General features: G+C 38.3%; 1 protein-coding gene across 1 annotated transcript in view; it reads right to left on the reverse strand.

Moving 5' to 3' along the window:
- LOC104848972 (disintegrin and metalloproteinase domain-containing protein 9) overlaps nt 1–22,069 on the reverse strand; it is an 85,494-nt gene that overhangs the window by 43,518 nt on the left and 19,907 nt on the right. The window contains exons 8-12 of the mRNA XM_010605230.2: nt 19,580–19,651; nt 18,048–18,217; nt 16,503–16,584; nt 15,859–15,992; nt 2,283–2,454 (exon numbers count right to left, since the gene is read on the reverse strand). Of these exons, the coding sequence (XP_010603532.1) occupies nt 2,283–2,454; nt 15,859–15,992; nt 16,503–16,584; nt 18,048–18,217; nt 19,580–19,651 (630 nt within the window). The remainder of the gene's footprint in view (nt 1–2,282; nt 2,455–15,858; nt 15,993–16,502; nt 16,585–18,047; nt 18,218–19,579; nt 19,652–22,069) is intronic.

Consider the following 22,069-nt stretch of genomic DNA (forward strand, 5'->3'; position numbering starts at 1 on the left):
ATGTGTTCTTATTAACAATAATTATACACATTTACTGGATACAGTGTGATATTTCAACACAAATTCAATGTGTACTAATCAAGGGTCATAAACATTTCCATTCTCACAATAAAAATTTTAAAATAAATTACTTATAATCTATACAACCTTGCACCCTACCAAAAACAGAAAGTCAAAAATGGATCAATGGGGGGCAGGGAATGGATCAATGGACCTAAATGTAAAAGCTAAACTATGAAACCGCTAAAGGAAAACTTTGTAATTTTAGAGACGGCAAAGAGTTTTTAGATATCACACCAAAAGCACAATCCATAAAAAGCACAATAAAATGGATTTCATCAAAAAGCAAAAACTCTAACTGCCTAGAAGACACTCAAGTTAAAGGCAAGCTACCATGTGGAGAAACATTTACAAAACAAAATATTTAACAAAGAGCTTATTCCTGGATTACACAAAGAAATCGTGGACGTCATTTACAGCCCAATCTGAAGAACAGAGAAAGAGGAGCTGAACAGACACATCACCACAGTACAGACAGCAGATGGACACATGGAGACCCGCTCAGCACACAGACCAACACCTCCCTGAGGCATTCCTCCCACCTAGCAGAAGGGTTACAATGAAAGACTGTCTGTGTGAAGCACCAGAGAGGGTACGAAACAAATGCGCCTCTCACACGTGGACAGGAGGAACGAAATTGGCACAAGCGCTTTGGAAAGGACAGTGATACCTCGGTTGTCAAATGGCTCCAAGCTCGAGCTTTCCACTACTTGTGAGCAAAGTTTGAAAAATACAGAAATACCTGCTTGGTCTTCATAACTTTGCTCTAATCGAATCGAATATCTGACTTGAAAAAAACCTGCAGGGGTGACGAATGAGTCCCGCATCACAGCTCACTGCTGACACCAAGCGGTGACACCTCAGTCTAAGCGCCTCTCTCGCCCAGGCAACTCACGGTGCCTGTGTTAAGTTCGTAAAACATTCCTCATTGCACTTGGTGTTTGCACTTTATTTGCATAAAATATCGTAATCGTGGCTTCAAAGGAAGTCCGTGATAACAGCAGTAAAGCTAAGAGGAAAACTGAGAACCACAACAGAGTCAAAGAAATCACTGTAAAATCTGTTAAAGTCCTGGAAAAAATGAACTTATAAGTGTAATTTCTAGGCCTCAGAACCCATTCTTTGGTTTTCCGTTACTTCTTAGGAGAAAAATATGTTCAGTTCTTGAACTTTTCAGGGTTCAAACACAAACTTAGAACAAACTGAGTTCGACAACTGAGGAATCACTGTACTTTGAAAGTTTCTCATACAACTATATGACCAAATCACTGCACTAGTTATTTACCGAAGAGACATGAAAACCTATGTCCACAAAGACAATCGATGCTTGCCTAAGGAAAATGGGGGAACAAGAAGAGGTGAGTAATACACCACTACGGGATACTGTCATTTGAAAATGAAAATATTAAAAACACCAATCTCTTGGGTTATCGTACGAGTTATACTCTAAAATATTAAGCAGAACCCCGACACACATCAACTGTGCAGTAACAGGCCAACACCGCTTCAGCAAGACACAACACTACTGCCCTTCTGGAAAGCACAGGCAAAGTGAAGGCCAACCGCGCTCAGGTAAGGAAGAGGATGCCCTGCTGGAGAGGACTGAGAATGCAGGCGGATTTACACACGGTTAAACATGTTTCCAAACACAACGCCAGGCCGAGGAGGGAGGACTTCAGCAGGCCATTCTGGGAGGACAAGAGAGATGTGCATGGGTTTGGGCAATGTCGGCGAGAGGTCTCATGAAGTCAGCGGCGAACAGGTAAACTAGAGATCAACGGAGAACAGCACCTTGAGTAGTAAGTACTTTTATACTGAAGCAGCCCAGAGGATGAGGCAGCCTTGATTTATTTTTCAAATGAGTACAACTGAATAAACACTTCCGTGGTGGCATTTGCCAGAATAGTTAACGCTTACAAATAAAGAGCCAGGTGAAAAACTGATTTGCTTTTTAAAGTAAATAGATAAGCTAATAATAACAAAAATGGTAGAGAAAAGAACACAGAACAGAGAGTGTTCACGGTACTTTCCTTGACTTCAGAGTCACATTCCGGGTAGAAGGAAATGACAAATTCCAGAAACACGGTCACACAGATAAAATAATCCTCATTCTGCCACTACAGATTATTTTAGCTCCTATGCCACAGTTGCACAAAACTAGTCGTTTTCTTTTCCTAAATCTCACAGTAATTTTACAACACAAAAATCAAAATTAAACTGACCTTTGAAGTACCACAGTCACATTCTTCTCCAGGATCCACCAATTTATTACCACAGGAGGGCGCACTGTAAGCTTCATCCGGCTTCGGGATGTTAAGGAGGCAGTTTCCTCCTTTATTTAAAGTTAACTTCTCAAAATCCTCTGCACTACAACTGCTGAAGTTTCTGGAACCTCTACAATAAATATTAAGAAAAAAGATCTTACACATAATGACTGCTCATTTTGAAACGCTTAAGTCATGTCTTTAACCAAAGAGCATTAAATACTGCAAATGCTCAAAAATAAACTAAGAAAAGTTGACAGAAATGAGAATAAGTATTCCTAATAAATACAGAACATGAAAGCTACTGTATGATAGTTCACAATTTTGGTTACATTATATTGTACCTCCATGACAAGATCTTCCAAAAAGAGCACTTACACAGAAACAAAACATCGTACTTTTCAGAAAGAAACCACAAAATTTATCTAGTTCTGTACAGAATTGAATCTTATTTATCTAACATAATAAAGGGGCAAATATTAGAAGCTAGCCGTATCTTGTTCCTAATCTTTCCCCACTCTGCAGGTAACATTCTTATGTTCCCTACCCCTGGCCGATTCCAGCACAGATGAGATGCATCACAGCCTTTGCGATGCATCAAGATGCACACACACATGTATGCCTATGTCTGCGAGAAACCCAAATTACAGGAAACTTTCATCAGAGGGCTGAGTGTGGCAGCATACTCCTCCAGCACTCTGAAACTGAGGCAGGATTGAAAGTTCCAGTCCTGCCTAGACAGTTCAGTGAGAGCCTGTCTCAAAATAAAAACTAAAAGGCTGGGAATGTAGCTCAGTACAAAGGCCCTGGGTTCAATTCCCAGTACTACAAGGAGGAAAAACATTGAGGGGTAGTCTCTTTTGTTTATTTCTTCTTCTGTGGCCTCAGCATTTGGTACAATTTTTTTTTTTAAGTCACAGTAAAACTCATAGTCAATGTGTTAATTTTAATAAGGAAAAGAAAAAAAATAAATGCTAAGATTAATTATCAAGGAGCTTTTCTCTCACTGTTTTCTTGCAGGAGTTTTATGGTTTCAAGTCTTATATCTCTGTTATCCATATTGAGTCCACTGTGTGTGTGTGAACTGTGAGAGATATGGGTCCAGTATCATTCTTTTGTATGCAGAAATTTAGTTTCTCTGGCACCCTTTATTGACGAGATGTTATTTTCCCCATTGTGCCCCCTTATTAGTTCACTGTGCATATTCGGGTTTAATTTTGAGCTCTCTTTTCTATTCCACTTGTCTACGGGTCTGCTTTTAAGCCAGTACAATATTGTTTTGATTACTACAGCTATAGTACCAAAAAGCTTCTGTACAGGGAGCCTATAGACTGAGAGATAATATTCGCAAACCATATATGATAAGGGGCTAATATCAAAAATTTGTAAACTCACAAAATTCAATAGCAAAATAACAAAGAACACAATATAAAAATGAGCAAAAGAGCTGAGCATACTGGGACATGCCCATAATTCTAGCTACTCAGGAGGCTGAGCCAGGAGGACAACCACTTCAACAGGGCCAACTCTGAGAGACCTTATCTCACAAAAAAATAAAAATAAATTAAAAGGGCTGAGGGTGTGGCTTAGTGGTAGAATGCTTTCCCAACATGCACAAGCCCCTGGGTTCAAAATAAGAACAAAGGATTTGAATACACCTGTCTCAAACAAAGATGTACAAATGCCTAACCAGTATATGAAACAATGCTCAGTACTATTGATCACCAGGAAAATGCAAACCAAAACCACAATGAAATCTCACCTTACACCATTAGGATGGATTTTACTCAAAACCTAAGGTGGGGAAGGGTGTGAAGAAGGAAACCCTTGTCTCCTGCTGATGGGAATGTAGACTGGTGCAGCTATTATGGAAATCATTGAGACTCCTAGGGAAATCAAAAACAAAACTAGCATGTGACTCAGCAATCTCTCTGCCAGACACATACAAAGGAAACAAAATCAGTACTCCACAAAGATACCTGCTCTCCCATTTTCAGCATTATTCACAACAGCCAAGACATGTGAACAACCCAAATATCCGTTAATGAAAAAATGAATTGATGTGTGTGTGTGAAATAGCGTACAACACACACTCTCTCACCATGTTACTGCACCAGAATGTACACATATTCCTTTACTAAGTGCTAGTGAGGCCTTGTACAAGAGGCCCACCATAAATCTTAGAGATAGCACCTTGGCAGGTCAAAGGAAGGCCAATGGGCTTACCCAAGAGACTGCACGCAGGCGAAGGACGGGGTCAGTGGCCATATTGGGGTCTCAAGGCCTGAACAGCCAATCAAGTTCTAACAAATTTCTGAGGGAGTCCTTTATGCTGCGTAATAAAAGGGACTGAGAACAACATCTCAGGGACACCAGCTCTAGACCCCCTGCCTTAACTTCATCCAGCAAGGAAGGTAGCTGTCTCTCCCCTATTTCTCTTCCTTCTTTCAATTAAAGTGATTTTGTTATTCCTTCTAAGTTTATATTTCTAATTCTTTACTAATGTAAGGTGACAGTTCCTGGTTGGTCAAAGTCCAACTGCTGCACTCATCCAGGATGTGACACCTGAAAGAATCTCTTCTTTCAGTTGCGCAATGGCACCAAAAAGGACTGAAAACTACGCTGCAGCACAGTCATGGAGGAAGCCACCTCCATCTCTCGCTGCTCTTTTGTACACCCAAAGAACTCTGAGAAACAAATCCTTCTTGGAGACATTTTGCCCTGGATAGACGTGATACACTCTTTTTTCCCAACAAGTTTCCAAGGAAGTAAGTCGTTCTGCCTTCCCGCTCTTGGAATTAGCAATCTGCCTAAGACACTGTGATACTGCCAACTACTATTTGACACGTCTTTGGATATGAGATGTTGAAAGATTTTTAATACATTGTCAGAAAAAGGAGAGAAACATGAACAGTCAACTCATAGTGAAAAAACATATGCAAGGGCATATGTTTTGATTCATGGAAAAAAGATCTAGCACAAGTCTTGCGACAATAACAGAGAGCCTTGTTTTCTGTAATCTTTTTCTTGTCACTCTTAAGAATATTGTCAAGGGGAAGAAAAAGAATATTGGGAAGAGAAGTCTTTCTGTGTACTATCAATCATCTGTTCATTCCAAAAATGTGTGTTGACCCTGTTTGTACAAGGCACCCTACTGGTGCAAGGAATGCAACTGTGAACATAGAGCCACAGGCCCTCCCGTGTGAAGGCTACATTATTCTAGGGCGCAAAGTAGACTCTGAACAAGAACAGGAGAGTATGAGAAAGTGAGGAGTGCTATGGGGAACAAGGCAGGGAGTGAGGCCAACAAGCTGTGCAGAGAAGGAATGGTGATTTTAAAAAGCAGTCCGGGCAGCAACATTTTCAGTCAAAACTGGATATATTTGATAAAGGAGAACTATAACTCCCACCCGTTAGATGTGAAAGGTGCCAAGTTCACAGTCCTATAACATCGTGAAATAAAGTCACAAGCCAAAGGGAGGAATCAGGAGAACTGCATTGGAAATAAGAAGAGAGGACTGGCTCCTGGCTTTCCAGGAAGGGTCCTCAAAGGGGTGGCCACAGAGGCTCCTTGTCGGGGTAATTTGTACAGCAAAGTCACAACATAGGTACAACATGAGTCAAACCACAACCAACCTACAGAATCACAAGTATAGCTGCTTAGCCAATACTGATCCAGTAGGGAAATGAGTCACACGGCAACAGCACATGGAAAAAGAACACAGGCATTTCGGGGGGAGAGATGGGTCCAGACGCTCTGGTCACCCACCAGGGCCTCTGAGGCCTGTCTGGATTTACCGGACCAGGTGGTGCTAATTATATAATCTCAAGTTATTGTTTATCTCCCAGGGAAGTACACAGGCCTGGCCACTGCATCTTTATCTTGAGGCCTGGCCTTCTTCAGATCTGCCACCAACCACAATTCTAAAGTCTTCCTTTTTCTGCTAACTTCCTTGACAGCCTAGTCAGACTCTGACCACCTATTTCTATAAATATATTCCAATAAAATTACTGAATATATATACACCTGCACAACAGAAAAGCACATTACAGGGAGAAGGAATAAGAGGTGCAAAGAACCTAAGGCAGAAGCCCACAAGGCACATGTGTTGGACAATAAGAAAGCCAGAGGGCTTGAGGCAGAATGAGCCAGTAAGGGACTGAGTAAAGAGAGATGACTCAGCAGAGGGGGAACAGAGCACTATAAAGATGTCTCCTTTTAATATGAGCGAACTGGGGACACTGGGGTAGGATGGGCAAACAACGGAAAGTATGAAAAAGGACACACAGGACTTGATCTACATTTCAGTAGGATTGCTAAATTAAGCACGAAGGTTGAAAGACAGCTTTTAGGAAAATCTACTCAAGACAAATCAGAACGATAACAGGGGAAGCAGGAAGAGTGGTTAGATTACTTATGCTTTAGAAGAACAGCCATGACGCGGAAGGAAAGCGAGACTGACCCAAGGTTGTGCTGAGCCAGTAGAAGGAAGGAGTTACTTCTAAGTCATGTGGGGAAGTTTGGCCAGATCGACTTTAAAGGGACAACAGACTCTGAGATACGGAGGAGAAGTGTCCAACACGTGCTATAGGATCACCCTTTGAGAAACAATGGGGATCTCAAATGGGCTTGTAAATGTTCATTTCCTAGTGCTGACCTTGGTAAGTATAGTGCCTGTCACATAGTACATACGCATAATGATCTCTGCAAAAATGCATTAATTAGACAATAACCACAGGAGTTGGGTGGGCGTGTGTATATTCCTACACTTAGGTCCTTAATTATAACCTGCACCAATCTACCACTTCTAAACACTTCTAATTTCTGAAATGAGCGTGTTACTTAGTAGTTAAAATAACTTCTTTCTAAAAAATGCTTTAAATGTTTGACCCTTGAACAACCTACCAAAGAAATACTTCACTTATGTTTGACAATAGTACCAAAAATTAGAAAACATAAGCACTGCTGGTTCTCTTCAGCAGGTGGAGCTAGGAGCAAACAGTACCGACAATGGACTTCTGCAATGCTTTGCAAGGCCCTGGAGGCATCAATCAGTGAAGTCAAGTCACTGCTCCACCAACACCCCTGGCTGGCACCTACAGTAAAAAGAAAGGTCTTTCTCCTGATATGTGACCATCAAGCAACTTCAGTACTCTTACTTTCTACATATTACCTCTAGACTACAGACTGTATGATTTAAAATATCTTTTCCTCTTTTCTCACATGTAGGTTTGCTTTCCAAAACCTCCTTCAAAAGATCGACAGGAAATCATCTACCAGGAAATGATTTTAAAAACCACACTGGAGAACGTATTACTTATATTATTATTCATTATTTCCGTGAGTAATCTGGGAATAGCTAGAACATACCTCCACCACTACTATCCTGATCCTGACAATTTAGAATGAGGAAGTGCAAGGTGGAGGGAGAAAAGGACACCCGATTATGAAGGCTTTCTGACGGTGGCACTTAGAGGCAGAGTGAAGAAAGCCATTTCTCTAGAAAGGTACTGTCCAGGGAGAGCCCCTCACACTCAAGAATCCCACAGTGGCACTTGAGGAAAAATACTGCTGGGCCCCAAAGTATCGTAAAAAATAAAATCATATCACAAAGTTAGATCATGCATTTTATCACACAGAACTGGCTGATTTAAACTAAGTTATCTGGAAGAAAATCAAACATCTCTATCACTTGAATCTAAAAAGGGTCTAATAATGAACATGAAATTAATATTCATTCAACAGTGTATGACAAGGAGGGTATGAAACTTGCGCTAAAAAAAAGATTTAATACTATCCAAATTAAGGGCAACATCATCTTACTTTGGAAACTGTTCTTATAAAAACATTCTTTAAATGCAATGAAATATACACTATCTAAACATAGTAAGGGGCCAGGGATCTGGCTCAGTGGTTCCACTGCCTGCCTTGCAGGTTCAAAGATCCGAGTTCAATCTCTGGTAACAAAAGTAATAATAATAATAATAATAATAATAATAATAATAATAATAATAATAATAATAATAATAATGAAGGCGACACAAGATACTATAAGAAAAACAAGAAAAAAGATCAGATTTAGCTCAATGAAGTCTTCTGATATTAAGATCATCATACAATAATCGTAAACATTTATGCTTGTTTGGTTAGAAAGAAAAATGACAATCTTGTATAGGAATTCATTGGATAGATTTAACAGCAGACTAAATAAGATATATCATCAATGAACTGCAAGAAGTCAGAAGAAATTACATAAAAAGAAACAGAAAATGATAGGTAGTATATAACCAAGGATAAAAGTCAAAGGAGACACAATGAGATCTTAAATGGTTTATTAGAAACATAGAAAAAAGAGCAAAGCACTATGTACAGATGCAAATATTTAAAGAGGCAATATGTGAAGCTATAATCACTTAGAATTTTCCAGAAATGATGAAAAATATCAAGCCATAAACATTAAAACATCAAAAAATCCGGCAGGGACTGGGGACTTAGCTCAGTGGTGCTGCCACCTGCCTCACAAGCTCAAGGTCCCGTGTTCAATCCCAATACCAAAAAAATAAATAATCAATTAATTAAAATTAAAAATACTAAACAGAATATAAATGCACATGTTGTGCATGTACATATTTTATGTACATTTCCATTTCTCAGCTCGAACGTGATAGCAAAACTATGGCAAATGGGCAGGGAACTAAGAGATGGAGGGAGAGCAGGCAGGGGGAAGGGGGTATAAAAAGAATTAAGATCATCATGTACTTCCCAACTACCTATAATGAATATATTCGTGAAGTATTGTCATGTACTAATAAAAATTAAATAACAATAGCAATGTAAAAATAGAAAAAGGGCTGGGGATTTAGCTCAGTGGGGTCACCACCTGCCTCACAAGCACAAGGTCCAAAGTTCGATCCCCAGTATCACAAAAAAAAAAAAAGAAAAAGAAAAGAAAATATATACAAAGAACTCAAAAAAATCTGCCCCCCCAAATATAAAGACCCAATTCAAAAATGGTCATCTGAAATGAACAGACATTTCTCAGACAAAGAAGTAAAAGCAGCAAGTAAATAGATGAAAAAATGTTCAACATCACTGGTCAATCAAGAGATGCAGATGAAAACAACACTGAGATTCCCTCACCCCACAAAGAATGGGTACTATCAAGAAATCAACCAATAACAAATGTTGGTGGGGTTATAGGGAGAAAGGAACCCTTCTCCATTGTTGGTGGGAGTGCAGACTGGTGCAACCACTATGGAAATCAATATGGAGATACCTCAAAGAACTGGGACTAGAGGATCCATTTGACCCAGCTATCCCTCTGCTGGGTATCTTTTCAAAAGAATTAAAAGAATCATACCACAGTGATATATGCTCACCCGTGTTTATAGCGGCACAGTTTGTAATAGCTAAAACCTGGAAACAGCCCATTTGCCCATCAGTTGGAGACTGGATAAAAGATATGCTTTTTCTACAAAATGGAATACTACTCAGCCATAAAGAATGAGAAACTACAGTCATTCGTAGGAAAATGGATGCATATTGAGGATATACTTTTTTTTTTTTTTTTTTTTTTTTTTTTTTTCAGGGATTGAACTCAGGTCCTTGCGCTTGCAAGGCAGGCCACCGAACCGCTGAGCTAAATCCCCGGCTCCCGAGGATATGCTCTTAAGTGAAATAAGTAAGTCACACATGTGTAAATACCGAGTAATTTCTTTGGTGTGAAAAACTATAATTATAAATAAGATCCTAATGGTATAGTTGACAATGTGAAATAGGAAGAAAAGGACTAAAGATGTAGAAGTGGGAAGGGTAGGGGAAAGAAAATAAGGGAAAAGAAAAAAATATGAGAAAATGAAAAAATGGGAATAAAGTTTTTGTAAATAGGGAAGGGAGGAAGGGGTGAATGGAGGGCAGGGGCATGGGGAAAAAATGAGAACCAAGACCTGTCATGTAAAGGTAGAAGATCCCAATGATGAATGTAACTGTACTGCATACCTAAAATGTACCAATAAACTCAATGAGGAAAAAAAAAATGTGTAAGAAACTCCTATAACTCAATAGCATAGTAACAGTAATTGCTCACCAAAAAAAATCAACAAAGAACTTGAGTGGACAATTCTCCAACTACATTGAAAAGGCTATTAGGTATATGATGCTTTATATCACCAAACACTGAGCAAAGGCAGATCAAAACCACAATGAAATATTAGCTCACACATAAGGAATACTATTATCAAAACCAAAAGATAATTAGGATTGATGAGGATTTGAACAAATTAGAATCCTTATACATTCCCTTAAATTGTTGGGGATATAGAACGATCCAGAACTACAGAAAATAACATGGATGTTCATTTACAAAATGAAGAGAACTACCCTATAATCTTGTAACCTTGCTTTTTGTATATAAACCCAAAAGAATTAAAATCCAAATCCTGAAGAGCTATCTGCACCCCCATGTTTACTGTAGCAGTATTGGTAATAGTCAAGATATGGAAACAATCCCAATACCCACCCACAGGTGATAAAGATAATGTGGTATATATACAGAATCTGCCAATAGTATACATAAGGAAAAGAAAAACTGGTCTAAAATATTAATACTGAACTACAGAGTCCACCCAAAAACATGCACGCACACTTCAGGAAAAGAAAAATAATACGATGTTATTTCAATACATAGTTTTGCCCTCACCTGGGGGAACCCAGAGGATGTCGTGCATCACAGAAGTCACTGCCGGCCAGCCCTTAGAGAAGAAATGAAAATGCATGTGCGGCAATCTCAATGACCAAGCAGCAGTAGAGCGTACTAATAAGTGTGTGGAAGCTAACAGACCCCACTTTGAGCAGCTCTTGTATTACAGAGACCAAAGGTAACTTGTATTAATCTCATGATGTCTCAACAAATTTAGAATTAAAATATCCATGCAAGTTTTCCTTTTCCTGAAGTACGTACACATTTTTTTGGCAGACTATATTCTACTGGTTGATGCACACACACACAGGTAACACATGTAATGAAATATTATTTAGCCTTTAAAAAGAAAGGAATCATGCCATTTACAACAATATGGATGAACCTGACATTATGCTAAGTGAAATAAGCCAATCTTAGAAGGATAAGTATACAGCACAATTCTCAAAAGAGGTATCTGAAATAATCAAACTCATGGAAACAAAGAATAAAATGGTGCTGGCCAGAGACTGGGGAAGGGAGCCTCAGGGAACTGCTGCTGATCAGTAGATATAAAATTTCAGTCGCAAATCTAAAGATCTGCTACGGTGGGACAGTGAACCTACAGAAAACTACACCATACTACATAACTAAAAGTTTTTAAGAGGGTAAATGTTCCTACCACAACAGAATTTTTAAAAGTCAATTTCCTGAGGTTTCTACTATGTATGAGTCTACTGATACCTTTATCATTCATCTGAATTAATACTGTACTTTCCCAAAACATACTAATAACCTTGTTTGACAACCTTCCTCAGGCACCTACATTCTTTTTCAAAATTTTCTTCACTATGATCACAACATTATTCTTTCAAATTGATTTTAAATTCATTGCTTCATCCCAAAATGAGAGTAATATATAAATGTGTGGAACATGATGTGGTGTATTAAATTTATGATGTAATTTGATGAAGATACATTTTCAATATTTAGTATTCTCAGAAAATAGCGCTTTTACTCAAATTATTTTTTTTTTAATTATCTGTTACGACCTTCAGTAAACTGCATCTCTCTAAACAAGTCCTACAAACTTCCTGTTAAGCTGATTCCAAGACAGCTAAAATTTTTGGCAAATATAGACAGCTTTCTCCCCCTCGTTTTTCAGAATGGTTACGGCAGATTTGTGGAACCAAACACTTACAGGTACTCAAGAAGTTTTGGATTTCAGAGTATCTTGGACTTTGGATTTTCAAATTAGGATACCTAACTTGTAATAGTACTGGTACTAGGTACTGTGTGTGCTGGGCTATTTTGTTTACTCCCCTAAATCCTAAGCCCACACAGTGCTTCTCCTGAATCCACACTTAAGACTGGCCTAAATGGACTGCATCCAATTAAAAGTAGTCCAAAAAAAGGCGCTGAAAAAGATAAATTGGGAGGAGAATAAGGCTCACTAATTCCACTGGGTCCACTCTATCAGGTCACCTCATGGAGCAGCGTCCTTCTGCCTCAACTCTTCTGAGATCTGTGTCTCCTACAGCCACAGCCACCCTCTCCAAGATCCCGGAACAGAACTCTTTCTTTTACATTTGCTATATCCCCAGGGCAATTATATTCCAGTGAGCAACATATACACCAAAAAACCCAAACTCCCTCTTTTGGCTCCTTTCTTGGGAAAAATGATGAATCATCTTTTCTTTCTTTTTTTTTTTGGTACCGGGATTGAACTTGGGTCCTTGTGCTTGCAAGGCAGGCCCCAGAACCATTGAGCTAAATCCCCAGTCTGATGAATCATCTTATGTATATATGAGATCATCTTACATTCATGTTTAAGGTAAAACATGCAGTAAGTTTTAAATAAAATGTTAGTAACTAACACCCTTCTCTTCAAAATACTTTAATTATACTTTCATCTCTTTGATAGAGGATTTATTTATGTACTTAGGAGACCACTTACTAAAAAAAGAAAAGAAAACATTAAGCCTTCTTCACAAGCACAAGGTCCTGAGTTCGATCCCCGGTACCAAAATAGAAAAAAAAAAAAGGAGAGCACTTATTCATTTAGAGCTTTCTGGTATTCCTCTCCGTGCTGAGAGAATGAAGTCTGTTTTTTCCATCACCACCACCACCCAGCCCTCCCAGCCCTCTGCATGCTGCTCTTTCATTCCCACAGCCCTTGTCACCTTTTAGCATTCTGTATTATCCATCTATTCACTAGGTGATAGTTTGTCTTCCGTCCACTGCCAACTCCTTGAAAGGCGCGTCTTTACCTTACTGAAGGTCCCAAGTGTGCACTCAATGTCTGACAGGTAAACGGACAGCATCCGGGTCCGTCCCTGGTTGCTGTCACAATCTTCGGTGGCACCTCCTCAGCTCTAAATGCTCTTTTATTTCACTTCAATCTCTTGTCCAATTTCATTGCTCATTATTCATGTTTCCCTGAACTCACATTTTTTCAAATACAATGCCAAAACAAATGCCAAATTTACTTGCTTTTCCTACAGGAATTCCTTACAAACATAAGACTTCCCATAAGCATGTAACTTTTTATGAAGGATAGTTTTGCTTAAGCCCTGTTTAATTGCTCCATATCTGTTTCTGAGCCTAGTTCTTGCTGAAAAAGTATAAATCCCGCCTAGGTCTTCCCTTTACACCAGCATATGCTTAGAACTGTCCTTGGATCTTCAGTTAAGGGGTCGAGCAAAAATTCTGTTCCTCCATCTATGCTTCAGGAGCCTGAGTGGGAAAAGAAAAGTAGTGACCATTTGGGCCATGGATGATCTCACAGGGAATCAATCTCCACCTGTATTTGTTAAAAATGACCATCTCTTGCCGGGCGTGGTGGCACATGCCTGTAATCCCAGCACTCAGGAGGGAGAGGCAGGAGGATTGCTGTGAGTTCAAGACCAGCCTGGGCTACATAGTGAGTTCCAGGTCAGTCTCAACTACATAGTGAGACCCTGTCTCAAAAAGCAAAAAACAAACAAACAAAAAAAATGATGACCATCTCTCACAAAACTAGGTCCAGAGGTCCCATTTGACCCTGCTATTCCCCTGCTGGGTCTCTTCCCCAGAGAACTAAAAATATTAAGGCAGATACTCTATTAGACTAAGGAAAGTTATGAGTTCTCACAGGTTGTTCTCAAGTAAAAACTTTTCAAATATAGACAAATTTTAGTAAAACTTAGAATATAAATGACAAATATATAAGACCTAAATTTACCCTGATCTATACCTTTGCCCCCTGATCTTTTGCTGATATCTCTGAAATTGCTGGTGAACGTATTTTATATGTTCTTATTTTGCTCTTCAGTTTTAAATTTGTATACATTTCATTGTGTTATGTTAATCTTTTTCATTGCTGGAATAAATTTGTTTAGGTTAAAAAAAAAAGAATTAAAAGAATCATTGCACAGGGACATATGCACACCCATGTTTATAGTGGCTCAGTTTGTTATAGCTAAAACTTGGAAACAGCCCAACTGCCCATCGACTGGTAACAGGATAAAGAAGATGTGGGTTTTTTTTTTTATAAAATAGAGTATTACTCAGCCATAAAGAATGAGAAATTAGTGACACTTATAGCTAAATGGATGCACACTGAGGTCATACTTAAGTGAAATAAATAAGAGATGCGTAAATACCAAATAGTTTCTCTGGTATGAGAAACTGTAAGTGTAAATAAGGATCAAAATGTAGAACAGATAATGTGAACTAGGAAGATAAGGCCCAAAGGGGAAGGGAAAGTGGGAGGGGCAAGGGAGGGAAAGGAATAAATAGGAGAAAAGAAAAAAATGGAAACAAAGTCTTTGTAAAATAGGGAGGGATGGAGAGATTGAAGGGAGGGCAGGGGAATGGGGAAAAAAATAAGAACCAAGTTATAGCATGTAAAGGTACAGATTCCCGATGATGAATATCATATTGTACACCTAAAATGTACCAATAAACTTAATGAATCAAAATAAATAAATAAAAGATGACCATCTTGCGCATCTAATTTTCAATCAGGCTCAGCTTCTCTATTCCACCCATGTTCAGCATTCTGCTCAAGGTGCTGCTGCAAAGTCAGAAAAGAGACTTGTTGCATTTTGATGAATCTGCATCAAAGAGGAGGAGGTCTAGCCCTAGGCCCTCTATTGTAATTACTTTTGAATGCCTGTCTAGAATCAGATCACAGGTGACAAGGTGGCTGAATGGTAAACCCCATGGACTGCTAAAAGCAGATCAGAGGTTTCCACCCAGACCCGATTTCAAATCTCAGTCAGGAATCCAGGTGTGTGGTTCACTTTCCACACCCACAGTGGGCCGGGTACTTTCATTTCATTAGATGGTGGAGAATTAAGAGTGTGGATACCTTTGAGGTGGCCTCAACAGTGTCTACACATAAAAAAGAGCTTAATAAATGCTTACTCTTCTTCTCCCCATCTCTACATAACCTCCTACTTTTTATCTCCAAAAACAGAGGCTGTTCTGAGAAATATGTCAAGATTTGCTTTTGCTGAAAGTGAGTATGATGTACTTTCTCGAACTGGTTTGTGGGTACACTTTGGATACAGTCCGATACAATCCAACACAATCTGTACTCAAAGTAGCAGTATATGTTCGCATGCTACTATATTCTTTTGGTCTATCTATGGCTTACAAAAGTGTATAGTTACATTTAGGCCAACAAAAAAAATGTTTCCTTCCAAAAGCTATCTGGAATTACTTAATTAAAAAATAGGTTTCTCACTGATGAATTTCAGGGAATCAAGAACGACTCTTCCTATTTTTTCATCATAGACTAATGTAGTCCTCAGAATGTAAGAAACCCTGGTCTCCAACACCACAGCATGAAGGAAGAACTCATCACTCACGATGCTCCTGAATTCATGATGCAGCTCTTTGCTCCACATAAACAATCTCTCCCATCATCGTGATTCATTCCAAGGTTGTGACCCAGCTCGTGAGCAACAATGGACGCAAAGGTCTCCACAGTGATTTGCCCAAACTGTCCAAACACAGGAAGGCAGCGATTAGGCTTCTGAACAAAAAGGAAGTGTTTCGTCTCTCAGATTTGTTTTTCCCACAAAAGGAAATTTATGCTCTAAATATTGACAGCCTGTATGAATCTAGCATCCAGTAATTCTAAACATCTCAGTCTAGTAGGAAAACAGTATGACTCACATTCTGATAGCAGAGACAGACCCATTAAGCAATAGATCAATCACTTTAACCCCAACAGATTGAGTACTCAAAATAGTTTATGGGAAAACAAGTAGGTGATTCCAGCAAGTCTTTTGAATAGACTGTCTTCTCAATCTTAAAAGATGCTAATAAACATAATAAAAGTTTGGAAAGTTGATCCAGTGTCTATGAAAAGAACACATTTTGTTTCTACTGTGCCCCTCATAATATCTGAAATTCTGTTTTAAGGGTGAGGGAAAGTGTACAGAGTCAATAAATCAATAAATACTGCCCTAACACAGACACCCAAAGGTGAGTATCGAGAACAGCGTACCACATTGATCCCGCCTGCATGGCTCCTTGAACACACTGTGCCCACAAATGCCATTCCTGCAGTCCCACCAAAGCCTTTCTTTCTAAATGAAAAGGTAAAAGTTATAACATGTACTTGTGAAAAGGGAACACATTATTCCTATTTCTCAAGGTAATGTCAAATGGATTGGCAAAACCTACAAAAAACTGGGCAAAAACCGGCAATGACAAGTAACAATTTCCAAACGAGAACAGACAGCTCTGTCTTTCCTCCGGCCCGTTATCAGAAAAATGAGACTAATATTACAAATGCGTTTTAAAGTTTTTTCCGACACATTTTTAAATACACTAAGCCAAGTTCTTTGTTTTTTAAGCTTCCACATGAAAAACTTTCTGTAAATGTATTGCATTTGTTTGTTCAACAAATTTCCATTAGGAAAAGTAACAAACTCAGGGAATTTATCACAAGAGGCTGCAAGATGTGGAGCAATTTTACTGAAAATTAATTTTAAAACTCAGGATTATGGGCCTACAAAAGCCTATTTAGTCATTCTCTGTGTCTTGCTTTAAATCAAGCCAGATTCACAAGAGAAAACAAAAACAAAATAAGTAAAAAAAAAAAAATTAATGGGAAAAAAACAGGAAACGTCAGAGGACCAGGACAAGACACCCAATAGCCCAATGAAGGTAATCCCTGAAGAAATGAATAAAAATAAAATAAAAGACTAAATCACCTATTTAATAATTCAGTAAAAACTCTAAAACTGAAGGACTTAAGTTTCCAGATTGAAATCACCCAAGAACATAGTACAGTAATTGACAAAAGACCTACCCAAAACCATCATCAAGAAAACTCAGAAGCCTGAGAGGCAACAGAAAATCCTACAAGTTATCACTGACAATGAAACACTACGGGACACATACAAAGGACCAAGAATAAAATGGTTTTAGGCTTTTGAGAGATATATTGGTGTCTGCAAGTTTAACTTAATGGCAGAGTGCTAGGCTACCAGGTGCAGACCCTCAGTTTGATTGGGGGGTGGTTACTAGAAGTCCGAGGACAACAGCACAGAGCCTTCGAAAATGCCTAGAGCTAGGGCTGTAGCTCAGTGCTATAGACCTTGCCCAGAGTGCAAGACGCACAGGGTTAGATCTCCACACCACCTGTGAAAGACTGAGGATTAACCAGAGCTCAAACTGAGATGTCTTTAAATTCTGTTCTGAAAACACATTTTCAGATATGCAGAGGGTCAAAATTTTTTCATTCTATATATCCTTTCACAAAAAGCAACTAAAAAATATGCTATAGCAAAATAAGAACATAAACTCAAGAAAGGAGAAGGACATGGGATAAAGGGGAGGGGAAACCTAACACAAGAGAAGTCTCGTTATCGTAACATCATGTCCTATGTTATCAAACAACTAAGCTTTCCTCATTTAAATAAAGGCAAAAAACCCTGAGAACACACACACACACACACACACACACACACACACGTTTAGCATATTAAGCAAAGGGTTTTTTCTCATCATTTCATTCACAGTACTTTTCCTGAAGAACACTTACAGAACTAACTGCGCACTGTCGTGTCTCCGACGTGTTATAAGAAACTTTTCCCGCCATTGGACAAAGTTCCCCAACACATCACCAGCACCCCCAGCTATACTGATCAGGTTTCCCTTTGTCCAAATCTCCAGTCCAACTAGCACAACTCGGATATTTAACATAATATACATCTGGGAAGAAAAGAGAAAAGTACAAAATATACATTTTAAAATGAGAAAAACCTTTTAACCATATGAAGTAACATAACTACTTAAGAGCTCCCTCTCTCCAAAACACAATCTTTCCCTCAATATACCCTAACTTCTCAGAAGTCTCAAAAATGATAATTAAGAGTTTCATAAATGGTACATAACTGAGATGCAAAAATTCTTTGTATCTCCCATTCTAAAACCTGACAGCTCTGAAAATTAACTTCTTGGCGAACTTTGTTCCCAAATCACCCTGGAATAACGCAAGGCTACTCATATTCTGTTTTTATCCCATTACCACAGTTTAGATCTGGAATGTTCCCCACAAGCCAATGTGTTGGAATCTTGGTCTCTGGCATAAAACTATAGGGAAACAGTGGGAAAGCAGTGGAACCTAAGAGCTGAGGCCTAATGGGAGAGGCCTTGAAGGGACTGTAAGCTCACCCCTTCTTCTTCCTCACTTTTGCTTCCTAGCAACGAGATGAGTGGTTCTACACACGCCTGCCATAATGTACTATCTCGTCACAGGTCATCAACAATGGAGCGAATGGAACACAGACCGAAACTTTCAAAACTGTAAACCAAAATCTTTGTCAAGAAAAGTTAATGATCTCCGGCATTTTGTCACTGTGGTGGAACACAATTAAGGTAACTATTCATGCCTTGCACCGCAGAAATAAACCAAGGTGATCACAAAGTGCTGTCCCATAATCCTCTTGGAGGTGTTATATAATACACAGTAAACCATAAAACCTTCCTAAATGTTTATATAAAATCCTAATCACAATGCAAAGATTTCAGGTAAAGGACTGTGGAATTCATATCTACTTCACAGAGGCACTGTGAGGAACACATGAGTCAGTGAAACAAAGAACTGGCTCTATTTCTACTACTCAGTAGAATGTCAACATTATTACCACTGTCACCATCATCATTCCGGATGTTCGTATCAGGGAAATGCATGCCTTATAGGCAAAATTATCTCATAAACTATCACCCACGAGATAACACGCAATACCTAAAACTAAATCACATACATATAATTACATAATTAAGACTGACATCATAGTTTCAGGGGAGGAAGCAGCCTCGTGCAAAATAAGATTCTTTGAATAAAAATGTAAAGATCTTTTCATAAAAAAACAAAGCGCCTGAGTCTACTAATATGAAATATTTTATTTCTCAGTCTTTTTTATACTTGTATATTTAGAAAAACCATCTTTGAAAGACTGAGTCACATAAGCCTATGATAATTAGAACTCAAAATGAGACAATTTTTTAATTCTGTTCTGAGACTACAAATGATTGGGCAGAACAATCCTATTGGAAAGAAAATAAACTTACACTATCCAAGTAGTTTGCTAAATGAATCATTTCTTCTCTCACAGCAGTCTGATTTCCTCCCATCATGTCATACTGTAAAAGGAAAGAAGATAAATCATTATTATTAGCATAAGAATATCTATAATCTGCTATACTGAAGATAAGAATCTAAATATTTCCTCTAAACTAAAAATTGAGGCATTTAGATATTTACCAACATCTCAAATTAATAAATCTAAATGATCTAAATGATCCAAGTTAGTGATAAATAAGAATAAAAGAAAAACAGGCCCATGTGTCAAATGAACAGAATGAAGTCTTCATTTTCTTCAAATTAGGGTAACTATTTCCTCTTAATGTTCTTTTAATTCACTTTAATACAAATACTTTTTCAAGCATTTCCCAAATGTATCGCTTTAAATAATCAAAATGCAGGGCTGGGGATTTAGCTCAGTAGTCCCACCACCTGCTTTACAAGTGTATGGTCCTGAATTCCAACCCTGGTACCAAAAAAGAGAAAAAAAAAAAAAATGCAAAAATAAAGAAATAAAAAGCAATCTAATAGATTTCCTGATCCTTTCATATCTTAGGCTAATGACAACACCAATAAACTACTCCTAAACCCTATGCTAAAATAACTATGAGAAACTAGCTAATGGTCATACATTGAAAACTTATATGTGGATAGAAACACATATATAAGTTTGACCATATTTAAGCAAAATAACTGATATGGCTAAAGCTTTTCTGAGAGTCCTAGTTAAATTCTATTGAACATTACTTTATACAACCAACATACTAACCAAAGAAAATTTTAAAAAAGATTTTATAACTTTGCTCTATGATAAAATGTCAGTATCAGAATATATTAGTTCATCAATTAGGCATATTACCATGATTCTCCTACACAATAAAAAAATTAATATATTTGACAGGGCTTGATGAAAGAAATGGAACCATTTTTATCTTGAACCATTTTCTACCTCTGTATTACAAATCTATTTGGAGACAGCAATACAGAAAAGCATTTTAAATCTCTATTTTTGATAATTGGATATGCCTAAATAGTGTGCATTCCAAAGTAGTCACCTAGAAGTTGTGTGTGTAAAAAGTACACTCCACTTAAAAGGACTCTAATTTAAAAAAAAAATAGTTTCTTATACTAATAAGCTAACTGGATATGTTTGGCTCTCTACATTTTCCTTGTAAAAGTCTATAACCAATATTCGTTAACATTCTATAGGGTGGGACTTCTAGCAGACAATCTGAGCCATGTTTTGATGGTGGACCATCGCATACAAGACAGACAGAATGAGACACTGACATTCAATATCCAGAAGAAACTACAGCTGTCAAAATTAGAATCCACTACTCATATTCCTAAGGAAGTCAGAGACTTATAAGTTACTTTTTGCTAAACACTATGACTTCACTTGGATCTGCAAATGTCCAATAGGTAACTAAAAGTAGAACAAAGTTTAACTTTAATTTTGTGAAGCTCCGCCGTCAAGCCTTTCTGAGCTCTCCAGATAAGCATGATAGTCATTCAGGGAATATCTGTCTAAAAGTGACAAGGCAGGGGTTATTGGTCCTAAAATTTACTTATCCTATCTTACTACCTACCCTTCAAGAATGAAAACACCAAGGAAACAGATCTGCAGGAACACTCAGCTAGCCCAGGAAGTCTGCAGCCATTGTCCCAAACCTGCGATTACCTGCATTCCAGGAAAAGTGGAACCTGACATGACTGAAACCTCCAGAGACCATCCTTTCATGGGAACAGAAATACTCTGCAGCTGTAAGCATTCCAGAGCTATAAACCAGGACTGAGATAAACATCAGCTGGGTCCCGGCCCACCAGCTCATCCTCAGAAGCTGGCCTCTGACCCTCCCCAGTGCACCAGCCCAGTGCCCTTCTCCAGAGTTACTGCAGTTACTATTTAATCTGGACTTCTTTCCTATTTTTGTTACTTTCCTTTGTTACAGTCTGGCGTGATCTTTGTCAGCTCCCTCAAGCTAAAGTCCCTTACCATTTTCTCTTACTTTCTTTTCTAAACAAAGCTTTTCTCAAACAAACAAATCAATCAATTTATCTCTGTTTTTTGTGACTTGTCCAAAATATCCTACACAAATATCTTACCACTCTTGAAGTCATGGGTGTAGGCAAGGATTTTTTTTTTTTAACAGAACCCCAGTTGCACAGCAAATAGGGCCGAGAATCAACAAATAAGATTATGTCAAATTAAAAAAGCGTCTGCACAGCGAACGAAGCAATCAACAAAGTGAAAAGACAATCTACATAATGGGGAAACTGTTTTTGCCAGGTATTCCTCGGAGGGCTTACATCTAGACTATATAAAGAACTCAAAAAATTAGACCCTCCTGCAAATAAAAGATTCAGTCAAAAAATGGGCAAGCGAGGGCCAGGGATTTAGCTCAGTGGTTCCACTGCCTTCTTTGCAAGCGTAAGAACCTGAGTTTGATCCCCGGTACAAAAAAAAAAAAAAAAAA

Source organism: Fukomys damarensis, unplaced genomic scaffold (assembly GCF_012274545.1).
Source record: "Fukomys damarensis isolate Sample0158 unplaced genomic scaffold, DMR_v1.0_HiC HiC_scaffold_18, whole genome shotgun sequence".
Lineage (NCBI taxonomy): Eukaryota > Metazoa > Chordata > Mammalia > Rodentia > Bathyergidae > Fukomys > Fukomys damarensis.